Consider the following 13,860-nt stretch of genomic DNA (forward strand, 5'->3'; position numbering starts at 1 on the left):
TGTAGATCGACAACTTTTTACATTTTTTTTCATTTCGTTCGTGTGAATCAATTCGAGATAAGAAATGTATAGGCAGAGATATCTCAGAACTAAATAAATAAAACTTGGGTAAGGTTATATTTTATTAAGCATGTAGACTCAACGAGTAATCTAGTTAACATGAAAGTAATTATCCTCACGTGCAGTTGTACCGAAGTAATCTAGAATCTTAAAGCAGCGTGTAATAACTGTAAGCACCTTTTAGTATCTGAAATTAACAAGTTGCAGGATTACTTAAGCAAAATGGCTGCAGCGTATATCTCCGTATGATAACATAAATGCTTCAAACTGAACGATATTATGTTGCTTGAAATTTATTGAATTATTTATTATTTAAATTGCTTAAATGAGATAAGTGGATGTTTTTTAACGTTTGATATTATTTTATCAATGCCATTTATTACAAATTTTAAGCATTAAATCAATTGGATATTTTTCACCATTTTATCATTATATTAAATAAGTATGTGCTTCCATCCTTTATAATAAACATAGTTTATTTAAATTTGCGAACGTTACTTGGCGATTTAGATCGCACAAGAAATCTTGATATCAAAGATTGTGTTGATTTTTTTATTTAACCATATACTTACAACTATCGTAAAAACAAACATCGTTCCAGAGAGAAAAAACTTCTAAGGGAAATACAGCAAGTATATAAGTAAGCGAATCTATTGTTACTATAGCCAATTTTGATTGAAAAGTCGTAAAAAGTCAGCTATGCTGTTTAGTCAGTATTTTCAACCTTTTGAGACAAATGCTCTTTCAATATCAACACAAACAAAGACTCTAATCGCACAGAGGTAGACACATATAACGAACTTCCGTTCACGATCCTGGCAAAGGTACTTGCATGCGTTCTTCCACTAGCATCATTTCCACTTTCCCTTTGAAAGAGAAGGCCAGATTGGCCTCAAAAAACTTGGTGTTGTCAGTAAGAGGACATAGTGCTTTACTTCAAGCCACTGCTTGTAATTAATTAATTTGGGGTCTCTATGCAACAACAGTGCTCAGAGCCGGTAATCAGTGGTAATATCAGCAGCCAAATTCCACTCCATAACGTTCATATCTGGTATACCACAACTACGTCATTTACTAGAAACTTTTTGCCACGCACAGCCACTCTGTGGAGTCACATGCAGCTGCTGTACTATCGGACCATCTGACATGGGGATCTTCAAGTTCAGTAATTGTTAAATCAACACCCCAGATGTCAGTAACCTCATGTACTTAGATACTTTAAATATCTCGGCTCTCTGGAGCTTATCGAGGAACGGCGACATTAACAATAAATGCCCAAACGTCTAATAAATGCTGCAACATAATATCAGGCTTCTTAGCAATAATAGTTTTGTTAGTGATGATAGTTCTGTCCTAGTTATTATATTGTTTGTTATTATAATTATTAAAAGAATCATCGAATTACGAGAGGAACCTCAGCTAAACCAACCTCTCGTTCTCACTTATCTCCAAAGTATACTTACATTGATAAAAGTTGCAACAGTAAGGTTCGTAAAAGGCCCGGCGGTGAATTTAATTGTCTTTGACAGCTGTGACGTCAAAATGCATAATGTTTTCTGTTCTGGCGTTCGTTGGAGCCACCATTTGCTTTCGTATGGACCTCGAGACAAATCCAGGCTCTGAATAATAATGAATGCAATCACATTTTTATAGAAATGGAGGAAAAACGAGCTTGTGGGTCACCTGATGTTAGTTAGCAACGCTAGAGGAATCACTGGAGCGTTGCCGGCCTTTCGGAAAGGTGTGTTTTTATTAAGTGTCTTCCTGAAATACTACAAATGGTAGCCCATTCCACAGCTTGGTTATTCATGGAAGAAAGTTCCTTAAAAACCGCACTGTGGTCCTCGCCCCACATCCAGATCGTGGGGAAAATATTATCCTTTTTTGATATATGGGGCCAGACTTGCGATTTTCTAAAGCGCTAGAATGTGTAGTATTGACGTGCTATATTTATGACTCCCAGCTTCTTCTACGCTGATTTGTATTTGTCTTCCAAATGACCGTAGAATTGGAAATCGCATGAGATTTTAAGACTCAGTATTCCGATACTATAATGGAAATATTATCATAGAGCAATGATATTATGACATGTTTTTTTTTGTGGTAAAACCGCAAACTTGAGTCTTCTGGGAGTTAAATTGAACAAGGCTCATTTTACACCATTCCCCGACCTTCTCAAGAGAGGACTCGACAGGAGATACAAGTTTCTTACGGCACTGGTCGACGATTTCTTTTGCTGAGACCTGCATATTCCGTGTATGTACAGACTTTAGCTCTAATATTGTTGTCTGCATTGCAATGTATGTTGAGGATGTCCAACAAATCATTGACAAGTAGAAGAAACATTGTAGGAGAAAGCAAACCCTCAACCAAGATCTGTATGCTGTGCCTAGTGAGGAAGCTGGTGGCTCCCTAGCATAAACTCTCGGGAAGCCCAAATGATGGATGTTTTGAGGGAAGCGCATTGTGCGAAATGCCTTCGCAATTTATGCAGACCAACTGCTGGGCTTTTTTCCTGATTTCGTCGTCCATCTATCTGTTAGATATACCAGAAGATTGCCCGCCGACCAACCTTGGCGAAAGCTATACTGAAGTTTGTTGATCAGCTGATGACCACCAATAGCGAGCGGATAATTATGTCTTCCACGATTTTTGAGAGTAGTGAGGAAATAGCAATAGGCTTTTAGTTAGCCGGAACGAAACTGTCTCCTTTGTTTGGATCTAATGGGCAAAGTTTGACTACAGCCCTACTACCATAAGACACTTACGACTGATTTCTATATTCAATTATTTTGTTGTATGTCAGTATAATTATATTTCTAGTTACGTGTAATGACGGGTTTATTGCTTGCTTGCAATGTTTTCTGAATAAGTATTTTAGAACTGTTATTCTTACTGCATAGTACACATCATTGCTGTGCCAACAATACAAGAACAGCTGTGCAATACCGAAGGTGAGATACATCGATGTCATCACTCGCTGCATTGTACTTGTCTCAACCTGTAACCAGCGATGAAATAGATAATTATACTATGCTAGTATATCCATAGAAAGACCAGAAGGCACCTTGCATAATATTGAAAGGTGGCATTGATCTCATAAAAATTTCTAAAGTGCCACCAACTTAGTTAGACTTCCGACCAGAACGGCTTAGGCAAAGCTGTCGCAGCGACAGTAATGCGCCGATAAGCGGATAGTATTATACTGTACTGAAATGAATGAACTAAAATTTGAGCACAAGGTAGCAGGGATGGTAATGCCACATCAGTGTTGCTCGGTGATAGCGGCCCTGCCATGTTTGCTCAAGCAATTTTGAACGATTTAAGTGAAACAGGCTACAAAAACGAACTTTCAAAGTACAGCCTATGGTAAAATATTCCATAATTGATCGGTAAAATCTTTAAATCAATACAACAGCACAACTGTTAGGTATTGATTAACAAATGTGACTCACGCCAGAGTCGTACTACTCGGGACGCTGAGGCCATTGTGATAGGGCCGCTCTGGTCGGAAGTCTGCAGACCACAGCTGTGTCAGACGCCATTTTGAAGACGTCATCGTAATGGAAAGTTATGTGAAACATGCAAATAAAATTCCGACATCTTTAAATGGAAATTCGAAATTAACCCCTAGCTGACGCTTTGATCTGAACAGATAAGTTATATTGTCGTGTTGACGGTTGACGTGAAAACTAGGACAAACACGCTCACATACTATCTTATAACACCAGAGGATCACAAGAGAATTTCTGATCTTCTTTAGTGCCGAATAATCGTAGATATGAATTCGAAAATTGAAAACACATAGGTAAGTCAGGATCTAACTGAGAACTCCGTAGTAAGCGGTTAGTTGTCAATGGTTCTACCTGTTTTGCCACCAATGTTTTTGACGCTTAAAATTTTTATTTAAGTGTAATCCATTTTACCTAATGCGTTATTTACGTGTTACGGGTATTTTCTTCCCCAAAATATCGCGAAGCCTCCTTGGCGTTGCTTGGATTTAATTGTAGATCTCCGTTTTCGTTAGTGGTAGTAATATTTTTTTTACATTATTTTGCAACACCAGAGGAATCACAGGAGCGTTGTCGGCCTTTGAGTAGGTTCTCCTTTTTTGGATCGGATGTACAACGGCTAAATTCCACGAGTTCGGGACTCTAACTTTTGAAAATAACGTGTGCTGGAATAAACGCGTTAGCTCCCACGTCAATTCAGAGCTCTGACTCCGTGGGATGGTGTTTTCATTCGTCGTCAAGAGTCGAGTTGGAGGCCAAAAGAGTGCATTAACAATCGGTGTTCTCTTTTGCCGCATAGGCCAGGGTGTCATTTCTCATTAGCAGCGGTGAAGGGGGAGGCTGGTTGAAAAAGAAAAAGACGCCCAGATTTTGCGTGTTCCAGTCGGGAAACTTGCTGCTAGCAGATTTTGACAACGTGCTTAGATTTCGCATTTCAATTTTGGTTTTGTCGCTTAAATAATCTTGAGGCACGGTTGTATTTCCTCTTTTGAACTTTGCAGTTCAGATCCTTCGTGCCCAGCTCCATAACCCAGGTTCGATTCAAATGTTTTTACTCACCTGGGGTAAAATCTCTTTGAGGACCGCTGTCATATTGTGGTGGAGGGACCGAGGGATGGGCTCTAGCCCTCGACATTAACCTTTGCGAAACATAACTTTATTTATTTATTATTTACAGTTAATGTAGATTGATGCAGCAACTGTTTTTATAATTATTATTCTTTTGATGTTTTTTTTCACTAACTCAAGCAAGCTGTACGAATTGAGTGTATTTGACTCACTTGACATAGATTGTTAATAACATTTTGGAAAGCCCAATTTTACTATACTGGGGGTAAATGGTAACTAAGCTAAGTTTACAATAATTTTTTTATATTCATAATAAGACTTCATAAAATAACATTTATCCATCGCTATCTGTTCATAAAATCAGCAACCTTTTAACTATTTCTATTGTCGACTATAACAGCTGTGCATCTATGTGCGTGAATGCCCTGTTCACTTTTAAGCTTGTAGTTTTTTAGGTCGACCGCTTTACTAGTTTCTGATTTTTACACACAAGCATAGAATTTCCTCATGGTGATTTCTATCGCTGTTCGTGCGTCGACCAAATGAACATATTATGAATTTGATAATCAAAAAGATATGGTTTTTAAACTGGTTGGTGGTGATGGGATCAAACAGGCATCTCCTGGGTGAGAGAAAATGGCCCTATTATTGTCGCCGACACTCTAAAGTCGCATATAACAATCTCCCATTATATCAAAATATCTTACATCCATCTGATACGCCGTAGAACAGAGCATGACAGTTACTATAAACATATATAGCATCAATAGAGGCGAAGCGCAGGAATCATACAAGCTGGCATTACTGAAACATTAATTAATATATTAATAGTGAAGGAAATAGACAGTATAATAAAATTCTGTGGTTTATTTATTTGAGATTTCTTAATCACAAAAGTATTAATATTTATAAAAAAAATTATGGAAGATGCAATGACGTTCTTTAAAGTATGGAGGGTAGAGGCGAGGAGAATCATCTGTAAAAAATAAAAAAGTGTCCATCAAAATGCATTAAATTAGGGTGGCGCCACAGTAGCATCAAGGTAAATCTTAAAAGAAGCGCCAAATTTAAAATAATACTAATCACTCTAGCTACACGTTTTCTCATAATAACTCGTTAAGGTTATATTTACTACATTATTTTGTACAACGTAAGTTGTTGAAATTTTCACTATTTAACTACTTGAGTCGACACTCGACAGTAACATTAATTTGTTTAACTCGGCATTCGTTTACAATTATTGCTACATTCACCATACTTCATACCATACCCTGTGCCAGCACTGGTGTCATTGTGGAAGGTTTTTGAACTATTATTTACTACATAAGCTTAACTTTTTCAACTTTTCTCCCTTAAGAGTTGATACTCCTTGCCACTATCCTCCATACTATATACATAAGAACGTCATTGGGAAGATGAAAAAAAGCAAGCGTAGGTACGGGTACTGAGTAACGACCGTTCCCAATACACTATCTATAGATAGAGATAAATTACTACCTTATACTGTCAGTAATTAGCTATCAATAATCTGAAGTTGTCCCAATATACCCGATAAGTCATTCTTATCGCCTTATATTAGGACGCGTAAATTGCAATTTCCATGCACACTTCTATCGCTGGTAAGCGTATACGTCGTCCCATTAACAGACAGTTTGGTCGGATAAGGTGAGTTACCATCGATAAGTTTATTGGGACAAAAAAGTCAACGATAGTTACGATTTTTATCTCAAGTAGGAGATAGACTGAATATTGGGAATGGCCGTTAGTGAGTTAATGTCAATATGTCACTATCTCGTCAATGACCATAAAAAGTTGATGACAGCTGCCAGTTGTGCTCGACTTTTAGGCATTCTATTCACTTTAAATAAATTTTATTAAATTGTAACTGGTTTTAGTAAATTGGTAGGCTACTCCTTAATGGAGCGCCTTGTGACTAACTTCATAACGTAATAGCCTTATCAGTTTTCAATTATTGGAATGATTAAATCTGATGCCAATAGTAACCACATTCGTTTCAAGAGTATCTGCTATTTCGATAAAATATTGGATTAAAATTGTATTCGCTTCAAACTGGAATTTGTTTCAAGAGTAGCCCTGCTAATATTGAGTGATCAGCAATCACAAGAGCGTTGCTGGCCTTTACGAAAACTTTTGAAAAGGTGTACGCGCTTTTTTTGAAGGTCTAGTCGTCCCGGAAACACTGCAGAGAGACGCTAATTCCACCGCTCACCTTTAAATAGATGAAAGTTCAAAGTTCTATCACTCCAATATAATGATATTTACCCAAGAATACCAACCGCAATAGTTCATTGTGACGCCTGTGACAATTCTTTATTTTAGTCAGCGATGTTTCTACAGAATCCTGGTCTTCAAAAAGTTTACCAGAATCCAACTTAATCATCTCCAATTCTAGTTTAAAAAATATCATAACGCTCAATGCAATACAATCGTAAGATGTTATCCAAGCACTTAGGCCATCAATGTTCCATAAGCTTGAAAGACACAAGCGAAGAAGTAGCCAGGCATTTTGTGTTTATCAAATGGGAAGTAAGAACTTACAACTTCTCTATAATATTCTACTCCATTATTTACGTTGTTTCTGTATACTGGAGAAAATGTATAAGCAAATGCTGGTTGTAGAATAACAATTAACGCGGTACTGTACGACAAAAAGCAATGAGTGTAAGTAACTTTTCGAGCATACGAAGTATACCTATCAATAATTTTCTTCTTTTCACTATCTTCGCGATTCTTCAAGTCAGCTCTACTTATATAGTTACATATACTCTTCCAATCTTTTTGCCAAATAATAAACGTCCAAATTTTGCAAAAATTTATAACACCTTGCATTGAGAATTTTAAATTATTCAAAAGCAAATCTATGTCATTTCTTATGTAAAATATGTCAACGAATTCGGTCACAATAAATATGGTCTCAACTACTTGTACGAAGACAGCAAAGCATTTCGCGTTAAATTTATGTGGTAACCAGACACCCAGAAACTTTAGATATTTTATACATGGCCCAAGAAACGGTCGCTTAGGATCTTCCAATGTGCTTAATATCTGAGTCAGCATTGCTTTAAAGACAGTATCAGAATTAAATTATGTTAGTCTTTTATATGGAACAATACATAATGTTAAATTTATGCAGGAAATTACTTCTGTAATTATAGTATAATTTCGTGTACCTATTAGTTTCAGGGATGATAACTTTGTTACAAATAAAATTGATAAAATGTCACACAAAATTTAGTTTATGGCAGGTTATATTTGCAGTTTTCTAAAATTAATGTTCAACCGGACATTCTGATGAAAAGGTAATATAAAGGCATTAAAGCGATTTTAATATCAACCACTTTTTTGTGATGTGTTTGTTTTATATATTAGTATTATGTATATATAAGTTAACTCAAACCTTATCAATAATTTAATATTGATATAACTTACAATATCTCTTTAGACATCATGCATAGGTAATCATTTAATTTAAAATCATTATTTTGATTAAAAGTGCAAAAAAACATTATATAAATAATTTTATGTACAAAGTATGAGCAAAGATAAGTAAACTAGTGTGACGTATATTATTTTTTATTTAAATCTTTATATAAAATTAAAGATATATCTAAATATTTAAATGTTACTAATATGTTAATATTATAATGTTATATGACCTTGTATCAAGAGCGAATAATGTATTCAATTCTTGTTCACATGGAAATCATGCACAAGCATTTATCGCTTACACAGAGTTCAATAAAAATATTAGTTGGAGACTTAGTCGACTTTTATTATTTCCCATTATCATTCCAATTTTCCAAGTACAAAATTAAGATTGATAAAGCGATTTTTATACACTCAATGGAATATTATTCCAAAAATTTTTAGTTAAATGTCTATAATGTGAAAAAAAGTTTCAATTTTACCGTCGTTTCATAAAACCACACAATCCTTTTCTTTTTTACCTTACATTTTAATATTAAGAATGCGCTGGGCATTAGTTTTGTGGTCAATAGATAAAACCTTATTTAAATTAAATAAATATTTCTTAAAACTCCGTGCTCAACCCTATCAAAGCGTTACGAAATTTGCAACTTAATTACTAGCAGTAGCGGTGAGAGGTGTTATTGCATTAGGGTAATTGTTGAGACAATTTGACTCAAAGCGAATATTAAAATAACAGAAATTTGTGAAGTAAAGTCACTTTTAATTTCATTGAATAATTCAATTCATAAAGAAAGTGAAATGTTAATATATTTCAGTCAAATACTTTAAATATCAAAAACTGTTGTTGTTGAGGAAACTTTAATAGCTTATAAAGAAATACTTTTTAGAGATGTTATTCCAAATATAATTTTAATTGTAATGCGTTAAAATTAAACTTAATTTCGATAAATCATTGTATGGGTATATTTAAATGGGCAGTTATTGAACAAATATATACCTATATTATAATCAAAATTATATTTTGCACATCTCTGAATTCGTTGCATTAAATTTACTACATTAATAAAACAAGATATTTAAGTATTTTTTTCCCGATGTCTATTTATTTATTAGGGCAAATAACAATTTGTTCTCTTTACCTGTGCACTAATGTTATTGTAAGTAATGTATGAAAGTCACGCCAAACGGAAGGAACCTTGACCTTTACATACGTAGCTGGTTTTGTGCACAGAGTGGCTTATATTCCTGAAAATATATAGTTGCAAAAATTATTTTTAATTTTTGATTTTTTTTTAAATTAAATTTATTATTAGTAAATAGAAAAAAAATGACAAAGGGTTAGTTAGATACAAAATATTTCGCTTCAAATGTTTCAGGTCCAATTCAATACATAAAACCGTTTTTTTTTATGACGCCTTATTTAATATAAATAAAATAGAGCTAAGGTTTTAAATAAATTAAGGTCATAAGCATCTCAAGAACTTGTTTCATCTAAAAATAGGAGTAAGACATGCAGAATGCATTGGAAGTCTTGGAACTTATAGACAGAAAATATTTTCGGACAAGCAAAAATATTATTAAATATTTATTTACTTTACAAGCTTGAAATTCCCACTGTTTTTGTAACAATTTTGTCTTTTAAAAAATATAATCACTTAATAGTCATTGAACCTTCCACAAAAATGTACAAGATACAATGAAATATTAATTTATAACCCTTCAATAGTGATTCTGGCTCATTGTACATACCGCACAATATTCACCGAACAAAAAGGTTAAAGGCTTCTGGAGTCAGGCCAACACTAACGATTTACTCCCGATGATAAGGTTCGGTTTGTATGGTGAAATTTATGAAGGTAGTGTAAAAATGGACTTCGGTTAGAAGGCAAATTGGATGCAATTTTATGTTTTCAAGTCTAATAACAATATTAATTATCTATTGATTATCAGGAGAGCGAAAAAACGATTTAAATTATATATCTTTTTATTTAGTAATCTGTCGAATCCACGTTTTTATTGAAAAATTGTGTCAAAAAATCTTCTTTTCACTAACAATACAAGCCATCAGTAAAAGTTAATACTTAATTAGTAATTATGTATTTTATAAATTACGCTACTCTTCATTAGACAGTTTTTTTTAAAGAAAAGTGTATGAATAGATACGTCAATGTTCATTACAATATTAATATTTACAGAAAAAATAATCATGAATACATGGTAATTCCCTCGGGAATCCCACAGGGATCCCACTTGGGACCTTTATTATTCTCATTATATATTAACAATATAGGATCAAACTTCAAAAATTGAATGTTTTTGCAATATGCCGATGTCACAAAATTAATTCGTATTATTGAAACTATAGATGACTGTAAAAAATTACAGTTGGATATCGAGTCGTTGTCAGATTATTGTACAAAAAACCAACTATTTATCAATATAGATAAATGCTTCGTTATCGCATACACTCGCAACAATAAAATAAAAATATCATTTGACTATAGGTTAGATGATTTCAATTTAAAATGCGTAGATACGGTAAGAGACTTAGGCATACTGATGGATCATAAACTCACTTTTAATCATCATATAGATACAATTGTGCAAAGAGCTTTCCGTAACTTAGGTTTTATAAACAGAGTCTGTAAACCATTTAAAAAACCTCGAACACTAATAATACTTTATTTTTCGTTTGTAAGATAACTTCTGGAGTTTGGTTGTAGTGTATGGAATAATAACTATAAGTTCCATGAAAATAGAATAGAAAAAGTGCAAAAGAAAATTATAAACACTTTAAACTATCACTCCAATAATACGACTCCTTCTTATGTAGACTCACTTGAAAAGTACAATATTCTTAGATTAGTTAATCGTCGTAAATTCATCGATATTATATTTATCCATAAAATTCTAAATAATAAGATTGACTGTCCTTATCTACTTTCAAAAATATCATTTACATCACGCGCCAAACTTCCCATCCGCTCCTGTCGTAAATTCAATATCTTTGTTCCACCACGCTACACAAAAAATTATACTTTGAATAGCTTTATACCGCTAGCACTTAACTCCTATAATAAAGATTTTTCTGATATGGTATTTTTGGGTTACCTTATAAAGAATTTAGAAAGAAATTAATTCTCAAACTTATGTAATCTTGTTACGAATAGAGATTAAAATATAGTTATTGTTAGTTAATCAATAAAATATAGTTAAGTTATTGTATTGTACACGTTTGTTGTAAATGTTAACTTTATATGTTTATGTTTAGCACAAGGTATTTAATTTAACATTGTAAATTTCGGCACTATAAGTCTTCTTTTTAGTAATTCTCTAACATTAAAATTGTAATTTTGTGACTGTTTGATGCCAAAATAAAATAAAATAAATAAATAAATCACCGTGCAATGGAATGAGACTGAAACGGAAGTAATATTACGCTTTTGTTCATTGAATTTTTTTATTGAATTATAAAAATAAGTACCCTTTGTTCTGTTTAAAAAATATAATGTTTAATCTGGTCAAAAGCATTAACATTAACTTTTCCTCTAGATAATTTTTTCTTACGGAGGAACTATAAGTTGTTAAGGAAAAATTACTTAATTAATTAATGAAATAATTAAAAGCATGTTATTTTTTAAATAAAATAGTTTTTACTCAAATGAAAACCAGACAATGTTGTTTTTTTATTTGACAACATAAACTTATCTACTATTTTAAAAACACCAATGAGATAAAATCTCACATAAAATAAAATTAAAATATTAAAACATTAATAACGGTATATTTAGTCTGAAATCAACTAACAGAATTCAAAAATATTTATTAACTGAATAAACTGCTGACATGGAATAAAAATATTAAAATTGATAAGTTTACAAAAAAACTCATCCTCTCCGGACGTGTCTTGCAGTATGTACCTAATTTTCTGCGGTTAAAGAACAAATCAAAGGGAAGAAAAGGAGCCTTATATTAGTGCGGCCTGTATCGATGGTCTGTATGCCGTAATCACATTAACTCACTACTTCAATTAGCACTATTATTGCGTGTAGTATTTCGCAATTTCTACGGTTATCCGTCAATTATTTTTCACGTCGACTATACTCGTGGCACTTTTATATTAATATACTTAAATTTAATTATAGTAATTTAGAAATTCACATTTCAATCAAAATTTATCAACAAATAATCCATTTATAAACATGTTACAGTGATTTATTTCACGGTATACTGTAATTTAAAATTTATATTAAAGGAAACTTGCAGAATGTATGATTATGATTATGTACTATGTATTCGGCGAGTTTTTTTGCCGAGTACATTTCATTAAAAAAAAGTACAATTGCAATTGCAAGTGCAAGTGCAAGTGCAAGTGCAAGTGCAAGTGCAAGTGCAAGTGCAAGTGCAAGTGCAAGTGCAAGTGCAAGTGCAAGTGCAAGTGCAAGTGCAAGTGCAAGTGCAAGTGCAAGTGCAAGTGCAAGTGCAAGTGCAAGTGCAAGTGCAAGTGCAAGTGCAAGTGCAAGTGCAAGTGCAAGTGCAAGTGCAAGTGCAAGTGCAACTGCAACTGCAACTGCAAGTGCAAGTGCAGGTGCAAGTGCAAAGTGCACTTCGCCAAGCACTTTGTCAAGGACTTCGACAAGTACAAAGGCCGGCATCACTCCTGTGATTCCTCTGGTGTTGCAGGCGATTGTGGGCGGCGGTAATCACTTAACAACAGGTGACCCGTACGCTCGTTTGTCCTCCTATTCCATAAAAAAAAAGCACTTCGACAGGTTGACAACAGTGTCAACAGTGACAACAGTGACAACAGTGACAACAGTGACAACAGTGACAACAGTGACAACAGTGACAACAGTGACAACAGTGACAACAGTGACAACAGTGACAACAGTGACAACAGTGACAACAGTGACAACAGTGACAAAAGTGACAACAGTGATAACAGTATGTACAATCAATATCAACATAAAATATCTGTTGACGTTGACAATGGTGTGAAAATAACTTAAATAACTTTGAAAATAACTTAACTCGAGTTTATCACTGTTATCAGCTGATAATCCTTTTAACCCAAAGTTAAAGTGATCTTCTTTGGGTAAATAACTAAAGGAGATGCAATGAAATCTGCAACGACACCGGTCCTACACTCCAATTGTATTCGAACATAACTCGGATTCCTTACAAACAATTCATAAGTATGCAAGCATACTCGAATAAGACATTTTATTTTTTGGGGAACAAGGCCGTAATCTATATTACGCTTAAAAATGTTAAGTTTACAGCACATTGAGTAGTAATCGCGATAGTTTATGGGAAACAATAATTTCGAACAAGGTAAAGTGTTGTTATGACGTTTACTTAAACTACAACTAATAAAATTTTGTGACAAAAAAGCTTTCAAAAGTTTACTTAAATTAATAAAAACATTTCTTTAGGTATAAAAAGGTGTCAAACTATTTACGTGGACATTAGCAATTTTTTTCTGGGTAATCCATAAAACGACTTTTTTTTGTCAAACGTAAAAATACACAAATAACAAATTATTACACTACTCGCTTACTGCTTGTAAGAACACTCTGAAAAAAATTGAGCTAATGTAATTTGAGTTGCTCTTTACTATGACGTATAAATCAACAAATCGACATAAGACTTGAGCTTGTGCAACTGGACCTCCAGCTTCCTCACTGGGCGCAGCATACAGGTCGTTGTCGACGGATATTGCTCGAACCCGATGCCCGTGTATGCTGGAGTGCCCCAAGGCTGTGTGCTA

At 33.7% G+C, this 13,860-nt stretch overlaps 1 protein-coding gene across 1 annotated transcript; it reads right to left on the reverse strand.

Annotated features, from left to right (window-relative positions):
• Positions 1 to 208: 208 nt before the first annotated feature.
• LOC126973069 (uncharacterized) lies at positions 209 to 8,107 on the reverse strand. Its single transcript, XM_050820183.1, has 4 exons — positions 8,091 to 8,107; positions 7,143 to 7,239; positions 1,524 to 1,589; positions 209 to 247 (listed from the first exon to the last, which is right to left on the reverse strand). Exons 1-4 carry the CDS (start codon positions 8,105 to 8,107, stop codon positions 209 to 211), a joined length of 219 nt encoding a protein of 72 aa, XP_050676140.1.
• Between the last annotated feature and the right edge of the window lie 5,753 nt (positions 8,108 to 13,860).

Source organism: Leptidea sinapis, chromosome 28 (assembly GCF_905404315.1).
Source record: "Leptidea sinapis chromosome 28, ilLepSina1.1, whole genome shotgun sequence".
NCBI classification, from domain to species: domain Eukaryota; kingdom Metazoa; phylum Arthropoda; class Insecta; order Lepidoptera; family Pieridae; genus Leptidea; species Leptidea sinapis.